General features: G+C 41.3%; 3 protein-coding genes across 5 annotated transcripts; 2 read left to right on the top strand and 1 right to left on the bottom strand.

Moving 5' to 3' along the window:
• Nucleotides 1–3146: 3146 nt before the first annotated feature.
• On the bottom strand, nt 3147–8017 carry LOC111970321 (U3 small nucleolar RNA-interacting protein 2). The gene is made up of 14 exons (XM_023996996.2): nt 7785–8017; nt 7593–7678; nt 7369–7481; nt 7169–7236; nt 6818–6859; nt 6470–6596; nt 6088–6305; nt 5900–6000; nt 5678–5812; nt 5477–5539; nt 5187–5332; nt 4451–4530; nt 4142–4215; nt 3147–3611 (listed from the first exon to the last, which is right to left on the bottom strand). Exons 1-14 carry the CDS (start codon nt 7863–7865, stop codon nt 3497–3499), a joined length of 1449 nt encoding a protein of 482 aa, XP_023852764.1. The 5' UTR covers nt 7866–8017; the 3' UTR covers nt 3147–3496.
• A 384-nt stretch (nt 8018–8401) lies between these two features.
• LOC111970322 (uncharacterized) lies at nt 8402–13473 on the top strand. 3 transcript variants are annotated; one of them, XM_023996999.2, is made up of 6 exons: nt 8402–8514; nt 8913–9043; nt 9315–9471; nt 10277–10476; nt 10874–11102; nt 12977–13473. In XM_023996999.2, the coding sequence occupies exons 2-6, from the start codon at nt 8933–8935 to the stop codon at nt 13084–13086; spliced, it is 807 nt and encodes a 268-aa protein (XP_023852767.1). In that variant the 5' UTR covers nt 8402–8514; nt 8913–8932; the 3' UTR covers nt 13087–13473. The 3 variants fall into 3 exon arrangements, with proteins under 3 accessions (XP_023852767.1, XP_023852766.1, XP_023852765.1); XM_023996998.2 differs by having other exon boundaries at nt 8403–8514; nt 8913–9094; nt 10877–11102; XM_023996997.2 differs by having other exon boundaries at nt 8403–8514; nt 8913–9094.
• Nucleotides 13474–16357: 2884 nt separating this feature from the next.
• On the top strand, nt 16358–19598 carry LOC111970711 (probable G-protein coupled receptor). The gene is made up of 3 exons (XM_023997486.1): nt 16358–16932; nt 17336–17496; nt 17768–19598. Exons 1-3 carry the CDS (start codon nt 16691–16693, stop codon nt 18676–18678), a joined length of 1314 nt encoding a protein of 437 aa, XP_023853254.1. The 5' UTR covers nt 16358–16690; the 3' UTR covers nt 18679–19598.
• Nucleotides 19599–25699: the final 6101 nt, after the last annotated feature.

The following is a 25699-nucleotide window of genomic DNA, read 5'->3' as shown; positions in this document are numbered from 1 at the left end:
GGAACTGTATGATGACAACCAAGTACTGAGCTATGTGTCAGTTTCAAACTGTTATGGTTTGGTCTGCGRTCCACTCCATAACGATTTAATTCGCCTACATTTCTTTATATTATCAACTGTTACTAACGATCCTCAGCAACAATCACACAGATGTGACTGTGTTTACAGAAAAGGCAAATGAAGGTAAACTAAACAATGTAATAATAATATAGGCTATACTAACTAAACGGAAATAACAGTAAATTGGCAGTTGAATATGTGGTTATGGTCGATATTGAAAGTGGCTAATATTTAACATGATAGAAATAGGACATAGAAAGTCAGGGTAGCCTATAATTAAGATATTTGACAGTGCCCATTCCTGCAAGTTAAGGCCGTACAATGTAAATGCTACACAATGGCACAACATTTCCTAAACTTTTCTGTGGTTAAGTTGATATGCTTCAATTTTCTCCCATATGACTGGTTTTACATTTGTCTCCAGCAGTGGTGTAAAGTACTTAAGGAAAAATACTTTAAAGTACTTCTTAAGTAGTTTTTAGGGATATCTGTACTTTACTATTTATATTTGACAACTTTTACTTCACTACATTCCTAACAAAAATATTGTACTTTTTACTCCATACATTTTCCCCGACAAGCAAAAGTACTCGTTACATTTTCAATGCTTAGCGGGACAGGAAAATAGTCAAATTCACACACTTATCAAAAGAACATGTGGTCATCCCTACTGCCTCTGGCATGGCGGACTCACTAAGCACAAATGCATCTTTTGTAAATAATCTCTGGGGTGTGCCCCTGACTATSCGTACATTTTTAAAACAAGAAAATGGTGCCATCTGCTTTGCTTAATAAGGATTAATGACTTGCCCAAGCCTCCCCCATTTCTCCTTCACCCAAATCCAGATAGCTGATGTTCTGAAAGAGCTGCAAAATCTGGACCCTACAAATCAGCTGGGCTAGACAATCTGGACCCTCTCCTTCTAAAATTATCCGTCGCAATWGTTGCAACCCCTATTACTAGCCTGTTCAACCTCTCTTTCGTATCGTCTGAGATCCCCAAAGATTAGAAAGCTGCCGCGGTCATCCCCCTCTTCAACGGGGGAGATACTCTGGACCCAAACTGTTACAGACCTATATCTATCCTACCCTGCCTTTCTAAGGTCTTCGAAAGCCAAGTTAAAAAACAGATCACCAACCATTTCGAATCCCACCGTACCCTCTACACTATGCAATCTGGTTTCAGAGCTGGTCATGGGTGCACCTCAGCCACACTCAAGGTCCTAAACGATATCATAACCGCCATCGATAAAGGACAATACTGTGCAACCGTCTTCATCGACCTGGCCAAGGCATTCGACTCTGTCAATCACCACATTCTTATCGGCAGACTCAACAGCCTTGGTTTCTCAAATGACTGCCTCGCCTGGTTCACCAACTACTTCTCAGACAGAGTTCAGTGTGTCAAATCGGAGCGCCTGTTGTCCGGACCTCCGGCAGTCTCTATGGGTGTACCACAGGGTTCAATCCTCGGGCCGACTCTTTTCTCTGTATACATCAATGATGTCGCTCTTGCTGCTGGTGATTCTCTGATCCACCTCTACGCAGACAACACCATTCTGTATATATATGGCCCTTCTTTGGACACTGTGTTAACTAACCTCCAGATGAGCTTCAATGCCATACAACTCTCCTTACGTGGCCTGCAACTGCTCTTAAATGCAAGTAAAACTAAATGCAGGCTCTTCAACCGATCGCTGCCCGCACTCGCCCGCCCGTCTAGCATCATAACTCTGGACGGTTCTGACTTAGTATATGTGGACAACTACAAATACCTAGGTGTCTTGTTAGACTGTAAACTCTCCTTCCAGACTCACATTAAGCATCTCCAATCCAAAATTAAATCTAGAATTGGCTTCCTATTTCACAACAAAGCATCCTTCACTCATGCTGCCAAACATACCCTCATAAAACTGACTATCCTACCAATCCTTGACTTCGGCGATGTCATTTACAAAATAGCCTCCAACACTCAGCAAATTGGATGCAGTCTATCACAGTGCCATCCGTTTTGTCACCAAAGCCCCATATACTACCCACCACTGCGACCTGTATACTCTCGTTGGCTGGCCCTCGCTTCATATTCGTCACCAAACCCACTGGCTCCAGGCCATCTAGAAGTCTTTGCTAGGTCACCATAGCAGCACCCACCTGTAGCATACACTCCAGCAGGTATATTTCACTGGTCACCCCCAAAGCCAAATCCTGCTTTGGGCACCTTTCCTTCCAGTTCTCTGCTGCCAAATGACTGGAACGAATTGCAAAAATCACTGAAGCTGGAGACTCATATCTCCCTCACTAACTTTAAGCATCAACTGTCAGAGCAGCTTACAGATCCTTGCACCTGTACATAGCCCATCTGTAAATAGCCCAGCCAACTACCTCAACCCCATATTTTTTTTTTTTGATCCATTGCACCCCAGTATCTCTACTTGAACATCTATCACTCCTGTGTTTAARTGCTAAATTGTAATTACTTTGCCACTACGGCCTATTTATTGCCTTACCTCCCTAATCTTACCTCATTTGCACACACTGTATATAGACTTTTCTATTGTGTTATTGACTGTACGTTTGTTTATTCCATGTGTAACTGTGTTGTTGTTTGTGTCATACTGCCTTGCCTCATCTTGGCCAGGTCGCAGTTGTAAATGAGAACTTGTTCTAAACTGGCCTACCAGGTTAAATAAATATTTTTTTACTATTGATACTTAAGTATATTTAAAACCAAATACTTTTACTCAAGTAGTATTTTACTGGCTGACTTTCACTTGACTAACTTTCTATTAAGGTATCTATACTTTCTCAACTTTTTCCCCCACCACTGGTCTCCAGTGATTATAAAAGTAAAASATCTAAAAATAGTCATTTATATTCACAATTCCCTTAATCATTTACCCAGCTCTTATCAAGTTGTAAATTACAGTGCATGCAGAATGGTGTTATTTCTATGGGGGGGGGGGGGCATTTTTCTTGGATACTTTTTCCACTTGGAACAGGCAGGTTCGCGAGACCTTATTCATGGTTTCCTCATGCGTAAAGGTGGTGAAATTATTAGGGAATTAAGTCACGGTCAGAATATGGCATATCTGTAGAAGCACCTTCATTTATTCACTCTCCATCCAAAACAAATTGCACGCTCATCTCATGCTTAAGTTCAAAATACGCATAGAGCGAAGTGCATAAAGGGAATTACGTTCCTTTTAGCACGCTTAACTCGGAATCGGAGCCCATCTGCACACAGAGATGAGATGCAGGCAGAGCACAAAAACGGCTCTAGACCTAAAGTGAAATTTGTAAAAGTTGCTCCACCCTTAACAGAAACTGTTTACTGCAGTTAATTGATAGATGGTAACACAAAGAGCATTTGTGTAAAGAATTTAATTGACAAAATCTGAATAATGTTCATACACAGGCTAAGGCATTCATAGATCAACTAAACCCCATTCTCTTCTCCATTCTGGACCCCTTCCTGCTCTGGCTGTTGTCTTTTCAGAGGAATAATGTAGAGTCCGTTCTTTGCTTCCTTCAGTCTCCACCACCGACCAAGCCTGAAAACAAAGACTTTATTAACAAAAAAAACCTCATTGACAAAACAGATATTTCATGAATAAAGTTATGAATAAAATGATGCAGTATATWAATACGTGTCCGAGTTAAAATGAATGCAAGTTATTTGCGTAGATCTACCCATTGYTTGATTCTGAGTGGGAAACGCAGGATCCTCTGTCTACAACGAGTTAGCAAGTCTGACATTTCCGAATTTTCAACTAGCACGTGAACAGTCTAAGAAGCCATTTAATCTTGTAATAAGAAAACATGGGAGGTATTGTCATCACTGCCCCAAGCAGTCGAGGGAGTCGTAGGATTTGGGAGTGAAATAAGTGCCACCTTGTGGGCACCTGACCTCATTGAAACTACTTTCATACAGAACACTGAAAACAGGCTTAACTCAAAGGGTAGGCCCAGAGCATATGATCAATATAGTGAGGCTTTTGACCAGTCAGCAATGAGTGTATAATGATAGTAAGTATACTCTGGGCTGTATCTATGTATGACAGGTAAGTAGCTGGGTATATACCTGTGCTCCTGTCCTACTCCTGCCACTAGGAACTTCCCAGAGCTAGAGAACTTCAGACTGTTGACAAAACCAGTCTAAGAGAGAGGAGACAGTCAGAAAACACTTTAGTGAGAAGACAGYTGTTTTAGTGCAGAACACTTGTACTAGTCAGTTGATCATACACATAGGCCTATACAAATAGGCTGAATGCGTAATGTCTAAATGACATCCAATGGTGTTTACCACATATTGTCATGCTACACAATGATTGAATGCAACGCAAGTTATGGATGTATTAGGTATGGAGCAGTGTAGCTGGGACTTGCTTACCACAGGGATGCTGAAGAGAGGCTCCAGGTGACGGAACCCCTGGCCACACTTCCACAGCTGCACCTTAGAGTTGTGTGAACCTGTGACAACAGTTATTCAATTCCAGCATCATCAATTGGGCAGGTCAATATTAGCGTCAACGCCTAATACACTCCCCCCATATTTATTTGTACAGTGAAGCTAAAATCGGTGCATTTTGGATTTGAGATCAAATGTTTTATGAGGTGACAGTACAGTATTTTAACACATTTATCTGTTTAGAAATTACAGCACTTTATGTATCACACCCCCCCATTTGAAGAAGTTGTTTTTCCACAAGAATTTGGACAAAGTAGTCGAAAGTTCAGTATTTGCTCCCATATTCCTAGCACGCAATGACTACATCAAGCTTTTGACTATACAAACTTGGTTGTTAGAGTAGAGCCAAATTTACAAAATTTAGCTTCACCGTCCAAATAAATATGGAGGGGGGTGTATAGGACCAAGGATTGAGCACTAATGTAGAGCATCACACTATAGGTTTACAGTACGCATTATAGTAAGGAGAGGTGGAAGTTTGGGGTTGATCATTACTAATAACCCACAGGGTGTGTACAGATGTGTATAGATGAGACGATGTATAGCAAAGCTGGTGAAGAGGACTCACAGTCGAAGCTACAGTGTCAATAGTTCTGCAGTGCTGTGTGTGTGTGTAGATGCGTGTTATAAAGCTGGTGACTCGCACAGCAGTTGTTACCTGAGGCTACGGTGTCAGAGTTCTGCAGAGCCGCCACGGCTGCCACCCAGTAGGGCTGCTCKAGCCCCGAGTCGCCATGCCGACCGTGGGCTGCCTTCACCGTGCTGAGGGGCTTCTTCTTGTTCACACTCCAGAGGGAGACGGAACTGAGGTGAGGAAGAGAAATCTTTTTTGACTACTGAAAACATTTGTAATAGACCATCCTGTGCCGTTTGGGGAGAAGTGGTTACAGAARCTCTACAGATGTGGAGTACGACGACACCTAGTGGAGTATAAAGCCACACACTTACCCATCATCAGCACCTGTTATCATGTGTTCTTCGTTAATGAGCTGGATACAGTCAATGGAGCCCCTGAGCGAGAGTGGGAGGAGCATCCCAATAGGTTAACACGCAAGGATAATAGACACTCTCGGACCAACAGAGACTATACAGTATTGTGAGACTGACTAATACAGAGAAAAAGAGAGAAAGGAGTCCAGGAAGACTCACTCATGGCCATGGAACACTAGCTGGGACTCCTCGGCAATCTTCCACACCCTCACAGTGCGGTCCCTCCCCCCTGCAGTCACACAGCGCTCCCGACTCCCACTGTCCAGCCCCGTGATCACATCCTGGTGACCAAATCTAGGGAGACACACAGTCAATAAAACACAAACACAATTCTCATGCCAACCTGAAGAAACACACAGATATTACTAGTCAGCTACTCACAGGGTTTCCACATAGGCGTTTTCGTCCACGTTCCACACCTTGATGGAGCGGTCGTGAGAGGCACTGTACAGGTCATGGGTYCCCCTCCTGAAGGACAGGCCCTGTGGAGAATAGATGGCTCAGTTTGAGAGGGTGCAACAAAAATAAGAATTTAAAAGAAAGCACATTTTAAAGCAAGAAGAGCTTACCGACACAGGGCCTCTATGTCCTGTGAACTTGTACAGGTGTTTACATGTTGCTGCCTCCCAAATCATGATCAACTTATTCATGTCTCCCGTTGCCAAGTACTTGCCGTCCGACGATATGGAAATACACAGTACATGGGCTGTATGTCCAACATGGCGATCATCTGTTCCTTTCCTCCCACCAGCTATTGTGTGCAGTCTCTTACCATTCTCTACATCCCCTGCAGTTACAGAAGAAAATGGGAGAATACATAAGCTCACATTGACTTTTGCATTTCAGGCAGCATGGGACTGATTTTGCACAGTCTATTTCAGTACAACATCAAACTTATCTTTGATTACTTTGGAGAAGAAAGTAAACAAACAAATATAAATGTTGACTCACATTTGATGATGGAGCAGTCTTTGGCAGCAGAGAAGATGTGCTTGTCATCAGGAGAAATGACCAGACAGGTGACTGGCAGCTTGTGGCCTCTCAACAGACGAATATCTGACGTGTCTGGTGGCAGGAGCTGAAAACCATGACAACATAGCAGTTGTGTTTAGTAGGCACAAAACAGAAGTGGACAGAAATGGGTAGGTCCAATCAAAAACACRTTTTCAATGTAACCTACAAAATGACCACAGCCTTCATGTTACACAGCTCACTATGGGCCATAGAAAACTCATATGGTGTGYATACTGGATGGACATGCACAGAGTGCTTATATGAGAGACACACAAAGATACTCACATCTTTTGCAACCATCCGTTGAAGCTTTCCTTTCTGTTCAAGCTGAGGAAAAGAGAACTTGWTCACTATGAGGGCAATACCATATTCATAAAAGGACTTGTGATATATATTAGGGCTATAATTAAGCATTAAGGTATGAGCGGGTGTGGTATATATCCAATATACCACAAACCCCCAAGGTGCCTTATTGCTATTATAAACTGGTTACCAACATAATTAGAGCAGTACAAATAAATGTTGTCATACCCGTGGTATACGGTCTGATATACCACGGCTGTTAGCCAATCAGCATTCAGGGCTCTAACCACCCAGTTTATAATCACAATTGCAAATTGTAGCTAGTACACTTACCACTTCTTCTTGAAGTCTTCCAGCTATCAGGTCAGTCTCAAAAGACTCTTCCTCTGCTTTCTTTTCTTCTATTGATGAGACATGAAGACAGAACAGTGAAGCATCAGATTCCAAATAAGCACTTAAATATAAAGTTAAAGAAAACAATTTAGCACAGCTCAATTAATAGTTACAGTAGCTAGCTAACGTTACTCCCTTACCCTCATCCCTCAATTGGTCAAGGTAGAGCTTGGCTAATCGTAGTTTCTTTTCCTGTGGAGTCTCATCAAACTCTTCTTCGACATTGGCCCTCCTTTTTCTGTGCACTGCAGGGCTACATAAATATATTGTTTCAACTCATACAGCTCATAATAAAATCAGTTTGTTCGCCAACTTACATAGCTATCTGTGAAGCCAGTCAACTACACTGAGTAAGTAAGCCTACCCTTCAGTWTCAGAGTCGCTGGAGATTTCTTCATTGTGCTTTGCATTTAATTTCTTCTTGAGTTTGTTTCCCATGTCTCCATCATTCTAAACCACCAACACACAAGCATCACAGATCAGAAGAAAGTTAATTTAGCCATCATTGTAATAGTTACGTAGATAGCTAGCTAACGTTAGCTAACTACCTCCTTACCTTTCGTTTGGAACCGGCTGAATTCTCGCTCTTTTTGAAAACCTTTAGAGGTCCTTTTTTCTTTATGAAGAAAGACGACATGATTATATTCTTTAGATTGTTTCAACAGTGCTTCAGAGTTAGTAAATCTTTACACTAGTTAGCACACATTTTGACCACGCAAATCAACATTAGACACACATGGGTTCTTTCCCGTTCTGATGCAACCAAACTATAGACTCCACAGACCCAAGGTTTGAAATGGAGGTGTTGATTTGATAATATCGCGGCATGTGTTTGTCCCGCCCACAAATACAGAGCTCTCACTGGTTCCCCGAGCAAGTAGGAACTAAAGTCTAAATTTGATTGGCTGAGAAGGCCTGCCAGTTCAGAAGGAAACATGTGCAGGGAAAAATCTTTCCCCAAAAGATGTGATCCTGACAAATGGTTCCTTCCAGAACGCAGTTAAACCAAGTAAAAATTWAAATGATGAAATAATGATTTTACATTGAGGTTACATGTTAAGCACAAACCTATTTTTTTTTTTATTATCTCGTTTTATTTAAAAAATCGAATATATTTTCACTGCCATCAAGCACACACTGAAATACTTAATGCGACCAAATACACCGCAGTACTGCAGTACTACTTCCTCTAGCTACTAGCTAGTACCAGCTAGTACTTTTCCATGTACTGAGAAAGATTTGCATCCATTCTCACTGCGATCTCAGCAACGAAATTGAATACACAGGTGGGTAACGTTAGCTGTAATATGATGTGTTAAAATCTGTAATGTGTTGCCTGAAATTGGCTAATTTGTACAATATTGGGAAATGTCCAAAAACTGCCAGCGCAGAGKTCACGTTCTGTAAAGGACCTGATATGGCGTCCACAGAGATGAGTCTCTTTGTGGCTAACGTTATTGCAGCGCATACAGCATCATCAATGTAGTAATAACCTATTTAAATATAATCCCAATGTGAAGCTAATGGTCTTAAAAGTTGATGGAAAAAAGTAATGTACAGTTTCAATATTTATATTTTATTTATTCAAATACACAATTATAGTGCTCCAGACCTGATGAAAATAATTTTTGTATATTTAGTCAAATGTACTTATTTTCTGTGCCTGTGTTATATATTTTATCAGGGCGTTTGCCCACCTGAGTAATGGCACCAAAGCGGGCAGCAACAACAACACACTCTGTCAGTGTCCACACAGGCTCTTCTGTCAAAATGATGAAGATTGGCATGGATCATTCTCTGGAGGATTTTGGTGAGGTAATAGAGGAGAAGTACAGAATACCAGATGATGGATATTCACCCATAGAGGTGAGAGAGGTTATTTAATTGATGATCAGTTACTAACAATTACTGCAGATTACCACCACAGGTTACAATCTAATTTAATTTGTTTCACGGAATACTTTACCCCTTACTTTTCCACCCTGCAGTATCAGTAAGGATTATGGCCCATGTACAATATCCTGTATGGTTGATGTGCTGTAGTAACTGTACTGTATTTTACAGTGTCGTACTTTGTTTCTCTCAGGGTGAACCAATCACCTTCGAGGAAGAAGACGATCAAAGTCCTGAAACGAGAACCGACACCATAACTCTCCTGATGAAAATTGATCAGCTCCAAGCAGAACTGAAATATGAGCGCAGATGCAGGCAGCTGGCTGAGAGGGAACTGAAACAGATGAAAGGTATGTTGTAAAACTACACTCATTGTTCATTGAATCGTATTTAATGGGTATTCAAAGTTACCCAAATAGACAATTTTTGGGGCGTCAACCTTAAACTTTTTTAGTGTTAACTTTTAAAAAGACTTCTTATCATGACAGATACTGCAAGTATTTTAAACACCACTGTCAATGTACTCCGTTATCTTGCAATGATGCACTGAAAAAGGTTAAGCTAATCAGTTAGGGTGATTGCTGATTATCTATCTTTATAACWTGGCTTGACTGAATAATCGATTCTCATTGGTCAAATGGGTGTTGCTGATTATTTTCTGATACTTTGTCAGAGATGAACGACCTGCCAATGTTCTCAGTTATCTTGAAAATATAAATTGGAAAAGGTTGATCAGTTAGGTGGATTGCTCATGAGAGGTCTATATACACAGTGTATAAAACATTAGGAACACCTTCTCTTTCCATGATGCAGACTGACCTTTGAACGGGGTATGGTAGAAGGGACCAGGCGCATCGATTTTAAGTGTGTCAAGAACTCCAACGCTGCTGGGTTTTTCACACTCAACAGTTTCCCGTGTGTATCAAGAATGGTCCACCACCCAAAGGACATCCAGCCAACTTGACACAACTGTGGGAAGCATTGGAATCAACATGGGCCAGCATCTCTCTGGAATGCTTTCGACACCTTGTGGAGTCCATGCCCATACAAATTGAGGCTGTTCTGAGACAAAAGGGGGTGCAACTCAATATTAGGAAGGTTTTCCTAATGTTTTGTTCACTGAGTGTATAATACTCTCTTGTAATACTTTGTCAGAGATGAATGACCTGATGACCCAGATGAGACACACTGCCCATGACCTGAGGACTGTTCTGGACCATGCCCGGGGGCAGCAGGGGAATGATGTGAACGATGTTGTGAACGACGCTGTCACCCCAGAAAGCTGTGAGGGGCAGAGCATCTCTTATGCGGACGTGCCAGTTCAGATGTCACAGGTGGTGTCACAGGAGGTAGAGGTGAGGTCACCACCCCCATCAGGCCATTCTACAATGTAGTTGCTGCTACTGTCACATTCAACTTGTCCTCTCAAGAAAATGATGTATATAGCCTCATGTTTGCCTGGGTTCAGACAGACGACCTGAGATATGGCATTAGGATTACTTTAGCCGGGTTAAACCAGACCAAATGCTCCACCTACAGCTGAAAAAATGGTAAGTGCATCATGCAGTCTAATTTAACCAGGCTAGGAGTACTTCTGATGAAAGGAGATACACAATATCCAAACATTGCTGGCCATAAAATACAGCAATTCAATTAAAGTATGTCTCTAAAATAAAACTAGATATGTCTCTGACAAATCAACTTTGCAATGTTCTCTGACAATGGACACTTCAGTTCTGTCTTTAACTTTATCAGGACGCTAACTATATCCACCTCCCCGGGGGTCTGAGAGTGCAGAGGAATCTGTACAAGGGGATCTCAGAGATCATGGACTTCAAGAAGTACATCTCAGCCATGCTGATGGTGCTGTTTGACAGGGAGACGCTGGGCACACACAGTCTGCAGGGCAGGAGGTGTAACATCGCCAAAGAGGAAACCCAGAAACCTCAACTTCCCCCTGACATCATGAGAGGCCTTCTAGGTACTGTACTTTGTCTATTTCTTATTGCTGTCTATTTTATTCAACCTTAATTTAAAGTCGTTCCAGCAAACCAAAATTGGTTTTGTGAAAGTTCCCGGAACATTTGTTAGTTTGCTGCAAATCTTCTCATAACACAAAAAAATGTCCAGTCGTGCTGATAATTAGAACATATTTAATCTGTTCTTTAAAGGTTCCAAGAATGTTTCATTAGGTTGTGGGAACAGAATGGTGAGAACATTGTGGGGACGTCAGAAAATATATGTTCCCAAAACACAAAAACGATCCAGTTGTGTCGATGATTCTACAATGTTTCTTTTAGGGTGCAAAAAACATTCACTTGACGTTACAATAATGTTTCCAGAACATATTTAGTCTGTTCTTTGAAGATTCCTAGAATGTTTCTTTAGGTTGTGGGGCTATGACAAGAGAGAGGTTCCCAAAACACTAAAACTGTCCAGTTGTGCTGATATTCATAGAATGCTTTAGTTAGGTTAAAGTCTTGCCATAGATTTTCAAGCTGATTTAAGTCAAAACTTTAACTAGGCCACTCAGGAACATTCAATGTGGTTTAGGTAAGCAACTCCAGTGTATATTTGGCCTTGTGTTTTAGGTTATTATCCTTTTGAAACATTAATTTGTCTCTCAGTGTCTGTTGGAAAGCAGACTGAATCAGGTTTTCCTCTAGGATTGTGCTTTGCTCTATTACATTTATTTTTATACTAAAAAACTCAACCACCACCATGCTTGGAAATATGAAGAGTGGTATTCAGTGTTGTGTTGGATTTGCCCCAAACATAACACTTTGTATACATGAAATAAAGTTAATTTCTTTGGCACATTTTTTTGCAGTTTTACTTTAATGCCTRATTGCAAACAGGATACATGTTTTGGAATATTTTTATTCTGTACAGACTTCCTTCTGTTCACTCTGTCATTTAGGTTAGTATTGTGGAGTAACTACAATGTTGTTGATCCATCTGCAGTTTCTCCCATCACAGCCATTACACACTGTGACTGTTTTAAAGTCACCATTGGCCTCATGGTGAAACCTCTGAGAAGTTTCCTTCCTCTCCGGCTACTGAGTTAGGAAGGACGCCTGTATCTTTGTAGTGACTGCGTGTATTGATACACCACCCAAAATGTAATCAATAACTTCACCATGCACAAAGGGATATTCATTGTCTGCTTTTCTTTATTTTTACCCATCTATCAATAGGCGCCTTTCTTTGCGAGGCATTGGAAAACCTCCCTGGTCTTTGTGGTTGATTCTGTGTTTGAAATTCACTGCTTGACTGAGGGACCTTACAGATAATTGTATGTGTGTGGTACAGAGATGAAGTAATTCAAAAATCATGTTAAACACTATTATTGCTATTATTGAGTCCATGCAACTTATTATATGACTTGTTATGTTAAGTACAGTTTTACTCCTGAACTTATTTACTCAAGACATTTCAGTTTTTAATTTTTGATCAATTTGTATAAAAAAAAAATGTTTATTTTGTTTTGACATTATGGGGTATTGTGTAGGCCAGTGACAAAATCTCAAAATCTCAATTTCATCAATTTTAAATTCAAGCTGTAACACAACAAAATGTGGAAAAAGTTTGRGAAGGCACTGTATTATGWGACTTGTTAAGCAAAACTTATTTAGACTTGCCATAACAGGGGTTGAATACTTATTGACTTATGACATTTCAGCTTTTCATTGTTTATTAATTTGTAAAAATGTCTAAAAACACAATTACACTTTCATATTATGGTGTATTGTATGTGGACCAGTGACACYAATCTGAATCTGAAGGCGCTGTATGTTTTTTATTTCTAATGATAAAAGATATCAATAATACATGTTTAAATTATATTTTTTCTAGATCACGTGAGGATAAAGTTTGGTGTGGATTACAGTGCGATTCGAGCTGCCGTCAGAACAAAGTTAAATAACGAAGACAAACTGTTGAAGAAGAGACTTGGGATCCGTTAAATCTCCAGTCAAAAAAAATGTAATAACCAAATACCAGGTTATAATCACACAATTGTTTACATTGTAATTACTGTATTCTGTCTTGTAATGTTTTATTCCACCAACAGATGTCAGTGTTTAGACAGTTTAGTTGGTTGATGTTACTTTTGATCAGAAGGATATTGACTTTGTATGGTTTAAGAGTACTGTAGACTACACATATTATAGATTACATTTGTGATAGATTCACTCACATAGTAGCCTTAACAACACATTATTCTATAATGATTGTGCCTGTTAAATAAATGTCTTTCTGATTCCCACTCATCTCACAACATCCAATCTTGTTTCACTAATGCTATTAAATGACATTTTTTATTTATATAAAAAAAACATGTTAAACCCCTACCTGTATGTGTCTGTACTCTTAGCACCCAGGGCAGTCCTGGAGGGACAGGAGGAGGACAGAGAATGTGTGTGTGTGTAGGCTGAGGAATCACAGCCATAAACTGACTTGAGAGATGAGAGAAAGTGTGGGCGGGACAATGAGGGTGGGTGTGGTTTCACAAAAGCATCCTCACCAATGATCCTCTGTTGATGTGCTTCTAACGGTGACCTATGGCTAGCCCCTCCCCCAGCCAGTTGTTGTGTCTCTGAAGACCCTAGTCTGTACATCTATCAGTCTATCACTACTCTCCTCTGACACCTTCACCGGTCCTAACCAGAAGGCCTTCCCACAGGACACCCATCCATCAGGGATACTTATCAACCCAAGGACCAAGACTGCCAGGAACCAGGGTAATAGAAGGAGCAACCAGCCTTAGTGAGTTGTCCCTGGGGTCAACTCGAGAGGTTGATGGGTACTAAGAGAAGTCTGTAGGGTTAGGAACAGGTGCACCTGTTTTACTGTCTGTTGGAGCCGACCCAGACACCAGAGCCTCACAGCTGGCCTGGAGACATACTGTAATAGAGTTCCACTTGGACAGAAAACACCAGCATCTTCTGAGGTAGTTGTACCCTTTTAACTCAAATGAAGTGAAAGTGTGACAGGAGGATTTTATAAAGGATTTATGATACACACTCACACTTCATGTCAGGTGAGTAGTGATTTAATTATTTCAAATTTGATTTGATTTACATTTAAAGTGGTTTAAAGTAATTTATTACCTAGATGTTTTGCCTGGTATACACTGAAATAAATACTATTGATACTTATTGTGTAATTAGATTTTAGTTATATGAAAACTCTTAGCTTACATGTTGAAATAAGCTCAGGTAGCCTATTATTGAGCTGGAGCTCAGTGCGTCGGGTTTAATCGATACAGTAAACAGTCTAGAAGAGTTGTATGCTGATGTGAACTAGAATTTTCCTGCTGTGGTACATAAAGAGAATGTCTCATATAAAGAGGTGCGATTTATTTGTGGCAGATGTTTTCATTTCAATCAAATGATACTAGATCACATGTCCAAGTACATAGACTTGTGAATACCCTCTTGCGCTTCTGTAACTGACAGTCATTTTCAATTGTCCGAGTTTATACATTTTAAGAAAATCATACTTTTTGATGGGCAAAATAAGTCATTTTCCTAAGAATGTAGTGATATTCAACCAAATGCTATTGCATGGCTGAAAACGGCCAGTTCAGAAACCTAGTTTATGTCTCAAAAGGAGAAGCCATATTCTGTATGTAGGACTAATACTAGGACAGGATGAAAATGGGGACAACATTACATAACGCACACGAGAATGTACTGTACATGCACTGACTAGTCCTTCCTGTGCTGTGGGGCGGTAGGTAGCCTAGTGGTTAGAGCGTTGGACTGAATCCCCGAGCTGACAAGGTAAAAATCTGTCGTTCTGCCCCTGAACAAAACTTCCTGAACAAGGCAGTTAACCCACTGTTCCTAGGCTGTCATTGAAAATAAGAATTTGTTCTTAACTGACTTGCCTAGTTAACATGGCATGCCAATCTGTTGTTCGGACACCAGAGCAGATTTCAGCCACAGAGAGCATCAGTAGAGAAGCACTGGTCTAGTATGGTAGTCTGGAAGACATGGTAATAAGACAGAACAGAATGCATTAGTCATAGGTTCTGGGAAATGGATGATGCTCCTAGCACAGCAGTGATTCAGGTGACTGTGTGTGTGTGTGTGTGTGTGTGTGTGTGATCATGGCACACACAAAGGGGAGAAGGGCATAATATGTGAGCTGTGTGGATGGAGATAAAGTTGCTTTGAAGTCACACCTGATGTAACTCTATGCCTGACATTTAGGTTTAGAGGTACAGTAAATCCACTACCTCCAAAGTTACAAACACACAGACATCCACAGGCTCTGAGAAACATTTTGAACAGGAGCATGGGAAATATCAATGTGACTGGGCCTATGTTGTGCATTCATGTTACCAAAAGACAGTGTTCATTGAACTATATTGTTTTTGATGTAGTCTGGGTAGAAGAGCAGTGGCTTTGTGTGTGTCGCTGGGATCAGGAGATCAAGTCTGTCCTGGTAAGAGGTTGCATGGCCCTACACAGGCAGGTTGACACAAGGAACATACTTAAAAAATATATATATATTTCACCTTTATTTAACCAGGTAGGTCAGTTGAGAACAAGTTCTTATTTACAACTGCGACCTGGCCAAGATAAAGCAAAGCAGTGCAACAAAAAACAACAACACAGAGTTACACATGGGATAAACAAAAGTAGTTGGATGGGCTATTTACAGATGGGCTGTGTACAGCTGCAGCKATCGGCAAGCTGCTCATACTAATCAACAGGGTCAGTCCCCTGCAGCTGCATTGCTAAAACAAGCAAGCTCATTATCTCTCATTTCAAAAGGTTAGGGAAGGATGGAGGAGAGAAGAGAGAGAGAGAGGGTGTCCTCTCCTCCATGAATTATTCCTATTGATCAGGTCCCTGTCCTCCTCTCCTCTTACAGAAAGAGAGAGAGGGGGAGGGGAGGGAGATGGAGAGAGAGCATCCTTTAAAAAAAWATATATATTCTAATATAATATTATAAATGTTATAGATGTCCTATTCCATAGCTTTTGGGTAGATGGTAGACACCTGTGCCAATCAACTGTGATGAAACTAATAGGCAGTAACAACATAGATGGGTTTATTATGGATACTTGTGAACACAAGGAATAAGGAAAACAGAACATATTCCTAAATAACAGAGAAATGTCACTTCCGTTGTGGAATTGACATACAATTGTTGTTATTATCCCTTGACAGTATTAAGTGGGACATTGCAATCATTAAAACAGAACAGGGTTTAACTAAGCTTACACATGCAAACATTAAATAACTTTCAGCTACTGTTGGCTGGCTCTTGCAATGGTAAACTTTGATATCAGTGTTTCTGTTGTTTTTACCATGTGTCTTTGAAGATGTAATGGCCTACAAAACATGGCCTATGATGATTTACTGTGAATATAAAACTATCCCCAAAACACTCCCAATTCGTTGATGTCGTCGTCCTTTTTCTTCCAACAGGGAAAAGTAGTATAACCGTTTGACTCCTGAGCAGAATGAATCACCTGGCTCACCACAGTGAAAAATGGGGTCTAGCCCTAARGGAACGCTCATGATGTCTCTTCTGAAACTCTCGTTGTGAACTATGGAACACTCTGGTTCACCTCTGACCCCCAACCTCAGTGATACTACAGCCAATGACAGCCTGGGGTGGGGGCTGGGGTCGCCCTTCGCCTCGGCCCCTAGCAAACAGCTGAGCACCTTGCCCAACGCCCAGACCCGCTTCAAGGACCTGTCAGGGATATTGTTCATGGTGACCCTGAACGTGGTGGCCCTTCTGGCTAACACAGCCGTGCTGGTGGTGGTGGTCAAGGCCCCGCACCTCAGGTACTTGGTACTTTTTMATTTTATTTATTTTTTACCAGTTAATAACACAATTCAACCACAATGCATAATCAACACGGATAATCCAAAAAGTTTAACAATTTATTTCCATTGTGGTCCTCATTTTGGCCAGCAGGCAGGTTAAATATACACCAGATTATGATCAAACAGATCAATGATAAGAACTATGATTTTCTAATGCACTGATTTTATATGCACAATTCCCTTGTTTATATTGCTTATACTCTTGAATTAGAGTTTAATTTATGAAATATTTTAGGTACTGTATCTCATGTATTCTACTTGTTTCACCAGACATCAGTAAATTCAATTTGTTGTAGTGAAGGTATCATGTGTATATTGTTTCCTCTCTCGGGATTAATACAGTTKATTCCATTCAATTCAGGAAGTTTGTCTTTGTGTGCCACCTGTGTGCGGTGGACCTGCTATGTGCCGTACTGCTCATGCCCCTGGGCATTGTGTCCAACTCGCCGTACTTCGCCAGCGTGGTGTTCACAGTGCTGGAGTGCCAGGTGTACGTCTTCCTCAACGTGTTCCTCATCGCAGGTACAGTACAAGGGACAGACAGAATTTAGGTATGCATCCAAAATGAAACCCTATTCTGTATATAGTGCACTACTTTTGACCAGAGCTTTGGTAGGCTAGGCCTATACAGTGGAAAGGGTGCCATTTTGGACACATYGCCTTTAATCAATCAGTGGGTTTACTATTATGTTTTTTATGTTCTTATATTCATCTCTTTTTTATAGTCTCTTCTGTTTCTTTTTATCACTTTCCACTGTGTGTAGCCATTTATAAAGTTTGATATGAATTACAGCCTCCATCTTCACCATCACGGCCATCAGCGTGGAGCGTTACTACTACATTGTCCACCCCATGCGCTATGAGGTGAAGATGACCCTGAAGCTGGCCACAGCRGTCATGGTCCTGGTCTGGGTGGCCTCAGGCCTGCTGGGGCTGGCCACTGTGTTCGGCTGGCCCAGCTACAGCAGCCTGAGCTCCATCAGTGCCGCCCACTGCTCCCTGCACTGGAGCCACAGCGGCCACCGCCGGGCCTTCTCTGTCCTCTTCACAGTGGCCTGTTTCTGCCTGCCTGCTGCGGTCATCTTCGCTGTGTACAGTAATGTCTATAAAGTGGCCCGCATGGCGGCTAGACAGCATGGACCGTTACCATCCTGGACGGCCAGTCWTCCTAAACACCGCTCTGACTCCATCAGCAGCCAGACCACAATCATCACCACCCGCAGTGCCCCCAGGAGGCTGCACCACCACAGGCCCTTCGGTGGGTGCAAGGCCGCCCTCACCCTGGTGGTCATTGTGGGCCAGTTCCTGCTCTGCTGGCTGCCTTACTTCTCCTTCCACCTGCACCTGACTATCAACAACCAGCCCAAGATCCCCGCCGACCTAGAGAAGGCCGTCACCTGGCTGGCGTTCTCCTCCTTCACCGTCAACCCTTTCTTTTACGGGCTGCTGAACCGCCAGATCAGGGAGGAGCTGTGTAAGCTGCGGCGCTGCTACTCTGTCCGGCCTGTCGAGCTGGCCATATCCAGCAGCCACGAGGGCTCGGCCCACGAGAACTTCCTGCAGTTCCTCCAGAGGACCAGCTGTACGGTGGAGACCAGAGCCAGCTTTACCTGCACATCCAGCCCCAGGAACACCCTGGACCAGACTGGGCAGCAGACGGCTGGCTTCAGGATACCTGGGCAGATACCTGAGGATTTCAGTTAAAACGCCCCTGATATACTAACCTGGTCCCCACTTATATACTGTCACTGTATTGACACTGGTACCTGTCTGCTGTTATTGGCAGAAGAGTTAAGTTAAAACTGTTAAGCCTGGACAAGACTGGGCAGATGGCTGCGTTGAAGATGCCATGGCAGATACCTAAGGAGTTCAGTAACAATACTCGTAGATACTGTACGCATGTCATGCCACTGGCATCTACTGTAGTTGACTGCTGTAACAGTGTGGCAACAGTACTACCAGCTACACACTGCCCTTAATTTAAAACACACATAGACAGCACTTGGAAGGGACAACAAAGAGTGTTTTTCTTTTGATATTTCTAGTTTGTTAATTAGATTGAGTTTATTCTGCATCCAGAGATGATTCCAGAATCCAGCATATAACTGAAGTGCATTATGTGCTGAAAAATACTGTTTTCTCAATTATGAATTGTTATTTCTAGCTACAACTACCACTAATAGTGAGACTAATTCAGCTACCTACCACCAACCATTCCAATCACCTATATTAGTACATATTCTACTATCACTTCTACTACACAACTACCAGTACACATTTTGAGTTGAAAGACAATKCAAATTGTATTTCCACTGTATCATATATTCACTGTCTATTTATTATTCATTCCATGTTCAATACAGGGAGCATTCAACATTTTAAGTGTAACAGTTGAGGTGTTTCTATTACACAAAATCAAACTTGATACTTTTACTATTTGGTTCTCAGTTGAGGTTTAGTTGCAATATTCTTAACTATATACAGTATGTTTCTTACAAAGCAATGCGCTATTATCCGTTATCATAAATTAAAGCACATTGCATTCAATAGGCTACCTTTTTACAGGTGACGGCAGAGACTTCACTCTCAAAGGTGACTTCTTTCTATATGGGCAAGTTGTTTTTGTTTTAATTGTACAAATAAACTTCTGAAAGATCTGTTTGCAAGAAATTACGCTTATGCTGTTCTAAAAATAATGTCCTCTTCACTGCACATTTATGAAAAGCTGAAGAGCTGAAGACTTCACCCTATAACTCCCACACAGCACGAAGAGAGATTAAGGGATAATGTGGGATAGAGATAGACATGGGTGATCAACGCAAAAGAACATTCTGAGCTACATTTTCAAAAGCCTATCGTGTCCCCTTTATGCACGGCCCAGATTCGAACAAAAATGGGAATCTGCGAACAAATAGATAAACAAATAGATAAATAAACAGACTGGTTGAATAGATACAGATGTAGGATCTATATTTTATCACCCTGTTGCAGGAGAATTTCTTGCAATGCAGTGTATTCGCGGGTTGAAAAAGACTTCTGAAGTTTGTCATTTCCATTTACGAAAAATATATCAACCCCTACAAAATTGTCCATTAACTATAATCCACGTAATAATTCACATTRCCTGTTGCTACAGGATTATTTTCCTGCTGTAGCAAACTGGCTCAAATTAAGATCCTACAAATGTATATGAATGAGCTCCAGATCCTGGTCCAGCTCTGCACACTCCTGACAGCTGACTGGGTCGTCAAGGGAATGCCCTGAAAAAACTGAAAGTGGGAGCATCTTCAGTGTTTTTGAGGGAATTCAGGGTAGCTTGAGCTTGTGACAGCCAGGCAGAGGAAATACATCCGAAACAGATTACACCCACACACACACCCACACACACACACACACACACCACACACACACACACACAACACACACACACACACACACACACACACACACCACACACAACAACCACACAACACACAAAAACAACACACACACACACACCACACACACACACAACACACACCACACCTACACCACTACACACACACACACACCACAATACACACACACACACACACACACACACAACGCAGGCACGCATGTAAACACACACCAGTTTAAAAAACAAGGTCAGTGTAATTTATTAAGGCTACATTCATGGCAAAGTATTGTAAAATCCTAAAAGCATGATAACACAGTGACAGTTTATGATGCTCTGCTTTTTGATGTGCAAATACTGTATATTGAAATGGCTATCACTTCTACGGAGAACATTTACAGAGATGGAGTATCCAGAATAACAATGACATGCAGGGTATTCAGGATGGAAACTCAACACAGCCTCTGTCTCGGTCTGTTCTCCTTTAAAGGAGTTGGTAACCTTGGTCGATTATATGTGACCCTGGACAAAACCTAGTGACGACACACAGGCTACAGAAACACTGTCACCTCAATGCAAAGGTGTATACAGAATATTGAACACGCACACAGTAGCCCACCTTTAGAACAGGAGTGGAGAGGAGAGATACTTGGTTAAAACAGAAAATGTGTCTCTGCCTTTTTCCCAATCTCACACACCCACGCACACACACACACACACACACACACACACACACACACACACACACACACACACACACACACACACACACACACACACACCACACACACACACACACACACACACACACACACACACACACACCACACACACCAGCCTAGATTAGAGTTCCCTTTATACACAAAACTCTCTCACGGAGAGTACACTGTGTACATCTATACACACACCCACACACTCTCAAACGAACCATTGCCTTGGTGTTCAACTGACACCAATCAGCATGTTTTGAAATAATGATACAATATTATAATACATATAATATAATATATGGCATTTAGCAAACACTTTTATCCAGTCATACATGCATAAAGCCCTAGGCTTTTGGGGGCCCAATGCAAGATTTGGTTGAGGGTCCCCCCACACCTCACGGGAAAAACATGTTAGTGGCCCCAATTTTGATAGTGGAGAGAATTGTTTTAAATTTTGAAAGTAAATTCTACAAATTTTGCCATGGGGAGAATAGAAAATGTTGCAGTTTTAAAGCAAGCTTTCTGCAATTCTACACATTTTGCCATGGGGCAGAGAGACATTTTTGCAGTTTAAAGCTAATTTCCTGCAATTCTACCAATTGTTCCCAGACTTATGCTATGTTAATGATCTCTGAGTGAGAGTGACAAAAATAATCAATGGGAGCCCCCTGGAGGTCAGGGCCCCTGGGTGCATGCCCTGCGTGCCTGGTCGGTATTCGGCCATGACTACTAGACTAACTTACCAATCTAAAAATTGTTAGCTGACATGACAAATTGAGTGACTGTCAGTGAATGGCATAACAAGAGAAWAACTGCTGTTGTACAACCAAACTTCAAAATTGCACCTTGTGTATTCTACTATTTGAACTCTCAACAGTAAGTTGAGACCCTGACAGGGCTGATGGAAACAGCTAATTTGTCTGTAAAATTTTCCAATGACGACTAAACAAAATAGGTCTGTTAGAAAAGGGTGGATACTTTTTGGGTTGGTGAAATAGATGTGACAACTGTGATGGAAACACATTTATGCACAAATTTTGATAAAATAGCCGTGGAGTTATGTGAAGATATGTTACGTTGTACAACCACCACGACGTGTAAAAGTATGCAAAGTTCATAGTTAGATTCATTAAGTTATGATGAGCTTCATAACTTATTTCATAACTTCATAACTTATGGAGGTTAAGTGCACGTATTTCAAATAAATATCAAGGGTGGCCTTATATTTGAATGCTGGTGACCTGATGATCAGTGCTTGGCTGCCAATTATTAAAACCTAGAGAGCATATGCCAAAACCAGATTGGGAAAGTTTGCTACACTGAACAAAAATATGTTGGTTCCATGTTTCATGAGCTGAAATAAAAGATCCCAGAAAATGTCCATACACACAAAAAGCTTATTTCTCTCAAATGTTGTACYCAAATCTGTTTACATCCCTGTTACTGAGCATTTCACATTTGACAAGATAATTTATCCACCTGACAGGCGTGGCATATCAAGAAGCTGAATAAATAGCGCGATCATTACACAGGTGCACATTGTGCTGGGGAGAATAAAAGGCCACTCTAAAATGTGAAGTTTTGTCACACAACACAATGCCACAGATGTCAGAAGTTTTTAGGGAGCGTAAAACTTGCATGCTGACAGCAGGAATTTCCTCTAGAGCTGTTGCCAGATAWTTGAATGTTCCTTTCTCTACCATGAGCCGCAGGTGGTGTAACAAGTACTCAATTCTCATACTTGAGTAAAAGTAAAGATACCTTAATAGAAAATGACTCAAGTAAAAGTGAAAGTCACCCAGTAAAATACTACTTGAGTAAAATTCACTTGACTAAAAGTATTTGGTTTTAAATATACTTAAGTATCAAAAGTAAATGTAGTTGCTAAAATATACTTAAGTATCAAAAGTAAAAGTACAAGTCATTGAAAAATTTATTTACATTTTTTGGGGGGGATACTCAGACATCTATTACAAACACAGCATTTGTGTTTAGTGAGTCTGCCAGATCAGAGGCAGTAGGGATGACCAGGGATGTTCTCTTGATAAGTGTGCGAATTTGACTCTTTTCTGTCCTGCTAAGCATTCAAAATGTAATGAGTACTTTTGGGTGTCAGGGAAAATGTATGGAGTAAAAAGTACATACTTTTCTTTAGGAATATAGTGAAGTAAAAGTTGTGAAAAATATGAATAGTAAGGTCAAGTACAGATACCCCAAAAATCTACTTAAATAGTACTTTAAAGTATTTTTACTTAAGTACTTTACACCACTGATAAGCTGCCTCCAACGTCATTTTAGAGTATTTGGCAGTACGTCCATCCGGTCTCACTACCGCAGACCACGTGTATGCCATCATGTGGGCGAGTGGTTCGCTGTTGTCAACGTTTTGAACAGTTTGCCCCATGGTGTCGGTGCGGTTATGGTATGGGCAGGCATAAGCTACGGACAATGAACACAATACTCTGATGAGATACTGAGCCCAATTGTCTTGCCATTAATCTGCTACCATCACATCATGTTTCTCCATGATAATGCACGGCCCCATGTCGCAAGGATCTGTACACAATGCCTGGAACCTGAAAATGTCCCAGTTAGAGTTAGGGTTAGAATGGCCTGCACACTCATTAGACATATCACTCATTGAGCATGTTTGGGATGCTCTGGATCAACGTGTATGACAGCGTGTTCCGTTCCAGTTCCCACTAGTATCCAGCAACTTCGCACAGCCATTGAAGAGGAGTGGGACAACATTCCACAGGCCACAATCAACAGTCTGATTACCTCTATGCAAGGTGAGATGTGTCGCGCTGCTTGAGGCAAATGGTAGTCACACCAGATACTGACTGGTTTTCTGATCCACACCCTATATTTTTTTAGGTATCTGTGATCAACAGATGCTTATCTGTATTCCCAGCCATGTGAAATCCATAGATGAAGGACTAATTCATTTATTTCATTGGCTGATTTCCTTATATGAACTGTAACTCAGTACAATCTTTGAAATTGTTGCATGTTGTGTTTATATTTTTGTTCAGTATTTTTATCGCAACAGTTTTTGCAACAAAACTATKGGTAGAGTTCATGGATTTTATCACTACCCAGATTACTCCCTCTTAATCTAGCACTGCGTTGTTATCACCCTTCAGGCAGTATTGTTCCTGTGTTCATGCTCAGACACTACTCTTGGTCGTTTATTCACTCTGTTCGTTTACCTAGGATAGGATAAAGTAATCCTTCTAACCCCCCCCTTAAAAGAGTTAGATGCACTATTGTAAAGTGGTTGTTCCACTGGATATCATAAGGTGAATGCACCAACTTGTAAGTCGCTCTGGATAAGAGCGTCTGCTAAATGACTTAAATGTTAATGTTAAATGTTTATTAAACTCACCGACTGCACGTGCTTCCTGCGTCTTCGTTACACCCATCACGCACAATATTTGATCAGCAACAATTCAGTTTGATGGAAACACCTCTGGTGGAAGAATGTGCATATTTCTTTATGCAGATTTTAGAATATTTGCATGAAAATGTTGGATGCAAATCAAGCTAATATGTGGTATACTATGGACCATGCAGTAAGTTTATGAGTTGATGTTGTTACGAATGAGGTTTCTAACCAACCATTTCATGCGGATTAATTACCTGATGCATAAAACAATTTACGACAGGGCTGATGGAAGCAGGACGTTTCGGTACAATTTTATAAATGCCAACAGATAATTTGTTAGTTCGACATGGTTGGATCTTTTTGTGTCGATAAAATGTATTATGCAAGAAATGGCGGTGGAAATTCCTTTATGAGCAAATATTGACATAGGCCTGATAACCATGTCAACCCACTATAAACAGATTTCTGAGAAATAGACACTAATTGCTTTTTGGAAATTCGTGACAGACACACGATCACAGTGCACTATATACAGAGTATTTCAATTACAGATAAATACAGTAATTAAGACAGAAACGACAGGAGGAAGGTTGGTCGGGGAGGATGGGTGGGCGCATAACACGATCGCCTAGCAACCCTAGCTACATGCTAGCTAAGAAATTAAAGAGTTAAGGTTAGTTAGGGTTAAGATTAGGGTTAGCTAACATGCCAACTACACTGAACCAAAATATAAATGCAACATGTAAAGTGCTGGTCCCATTGGCCCAGCCAATCAGAATGAGTTTTTCCCCACAAAAGGGCTTTATTACAGACAGAAATACTCCTCAGAATCCCCCCTCGCCCCTCTCTGATGATCCCGCAGGTGAAGAAGCCGGAGGGCGTGGTTAAATGGCGTGGTTAAACATGGTCTGCGGTTGTGAGGCCGGTAGGATGTACTGCCAAATTCTCTAAAACAATGTTGGAGGCGGCTTATGGTAGAAAAATTAACATTCAATTCTCTGGCAACAGCTCTGGTGGAGATTCCTGCAGTCAGCATACCAATTGCACGCTCCCTCAAAACTTGAGACATCTGTGGCATTGTGTTGTGTGACAAAACTGCACATTTTAGAGGGGCCTTTTGTTGTCCCCAACAACAAGGTGCACCTGTGTAATAATAATGCTGTTTAATCAGCTTCTTGATATGCAACGCCTGTCAGGTGGATGGCCTGCCAGATAGCTAGCTCCGACCGACCGGCCAGATCGGTAGGTCCG

This window comes from Salvelinus sp. IW2-2015, linkage group LG11 (genome assembly GCF_002910315.2).
Source record: "Salvelinus sp. IW2-2015 linkage group LG11, ASM291031v2, whole genome shotgun sequence".
NCBI lineage: Eukaryota > Metazoa > Chordata > Actinopteri > Salmoniformes > Salmonidae > Salvelinus > Salvelinus sp. IW2-2015.
The sequence above is the reverse complement of the archived record's forward strand: the minus strand, read 5'-3'. Positions and strand labels throughout refer to the sequence as shown.

What these genes read in the sequence shown, in the direction of transcription:
- LOC111970322 (XM_023996997.2), top strand. Translation starts at nt 8,933, where the DNA reads ATGGCACCAAAGCGGGCAGCAACAACAACACACTCTGTCAGTGTCCAC. An exon ending in GGAACTGAAACAGATGAAAG is followed by an intron (nt 9,472 to 10,276) that starts GTATGTTGTAAA and finishes ATACTTTGTCAG; the next exon opens with AGATGAATGACCTGATGACC. An exon ending in TGGTGTCACAGGAGGTAGAG is followed by an intron (nt 10,477 to 10,873) that starts GTGAGGTCACCA and finishes CTTTAACTTTAT; the next exon opens with CAGGACGCTAACTATATCCA.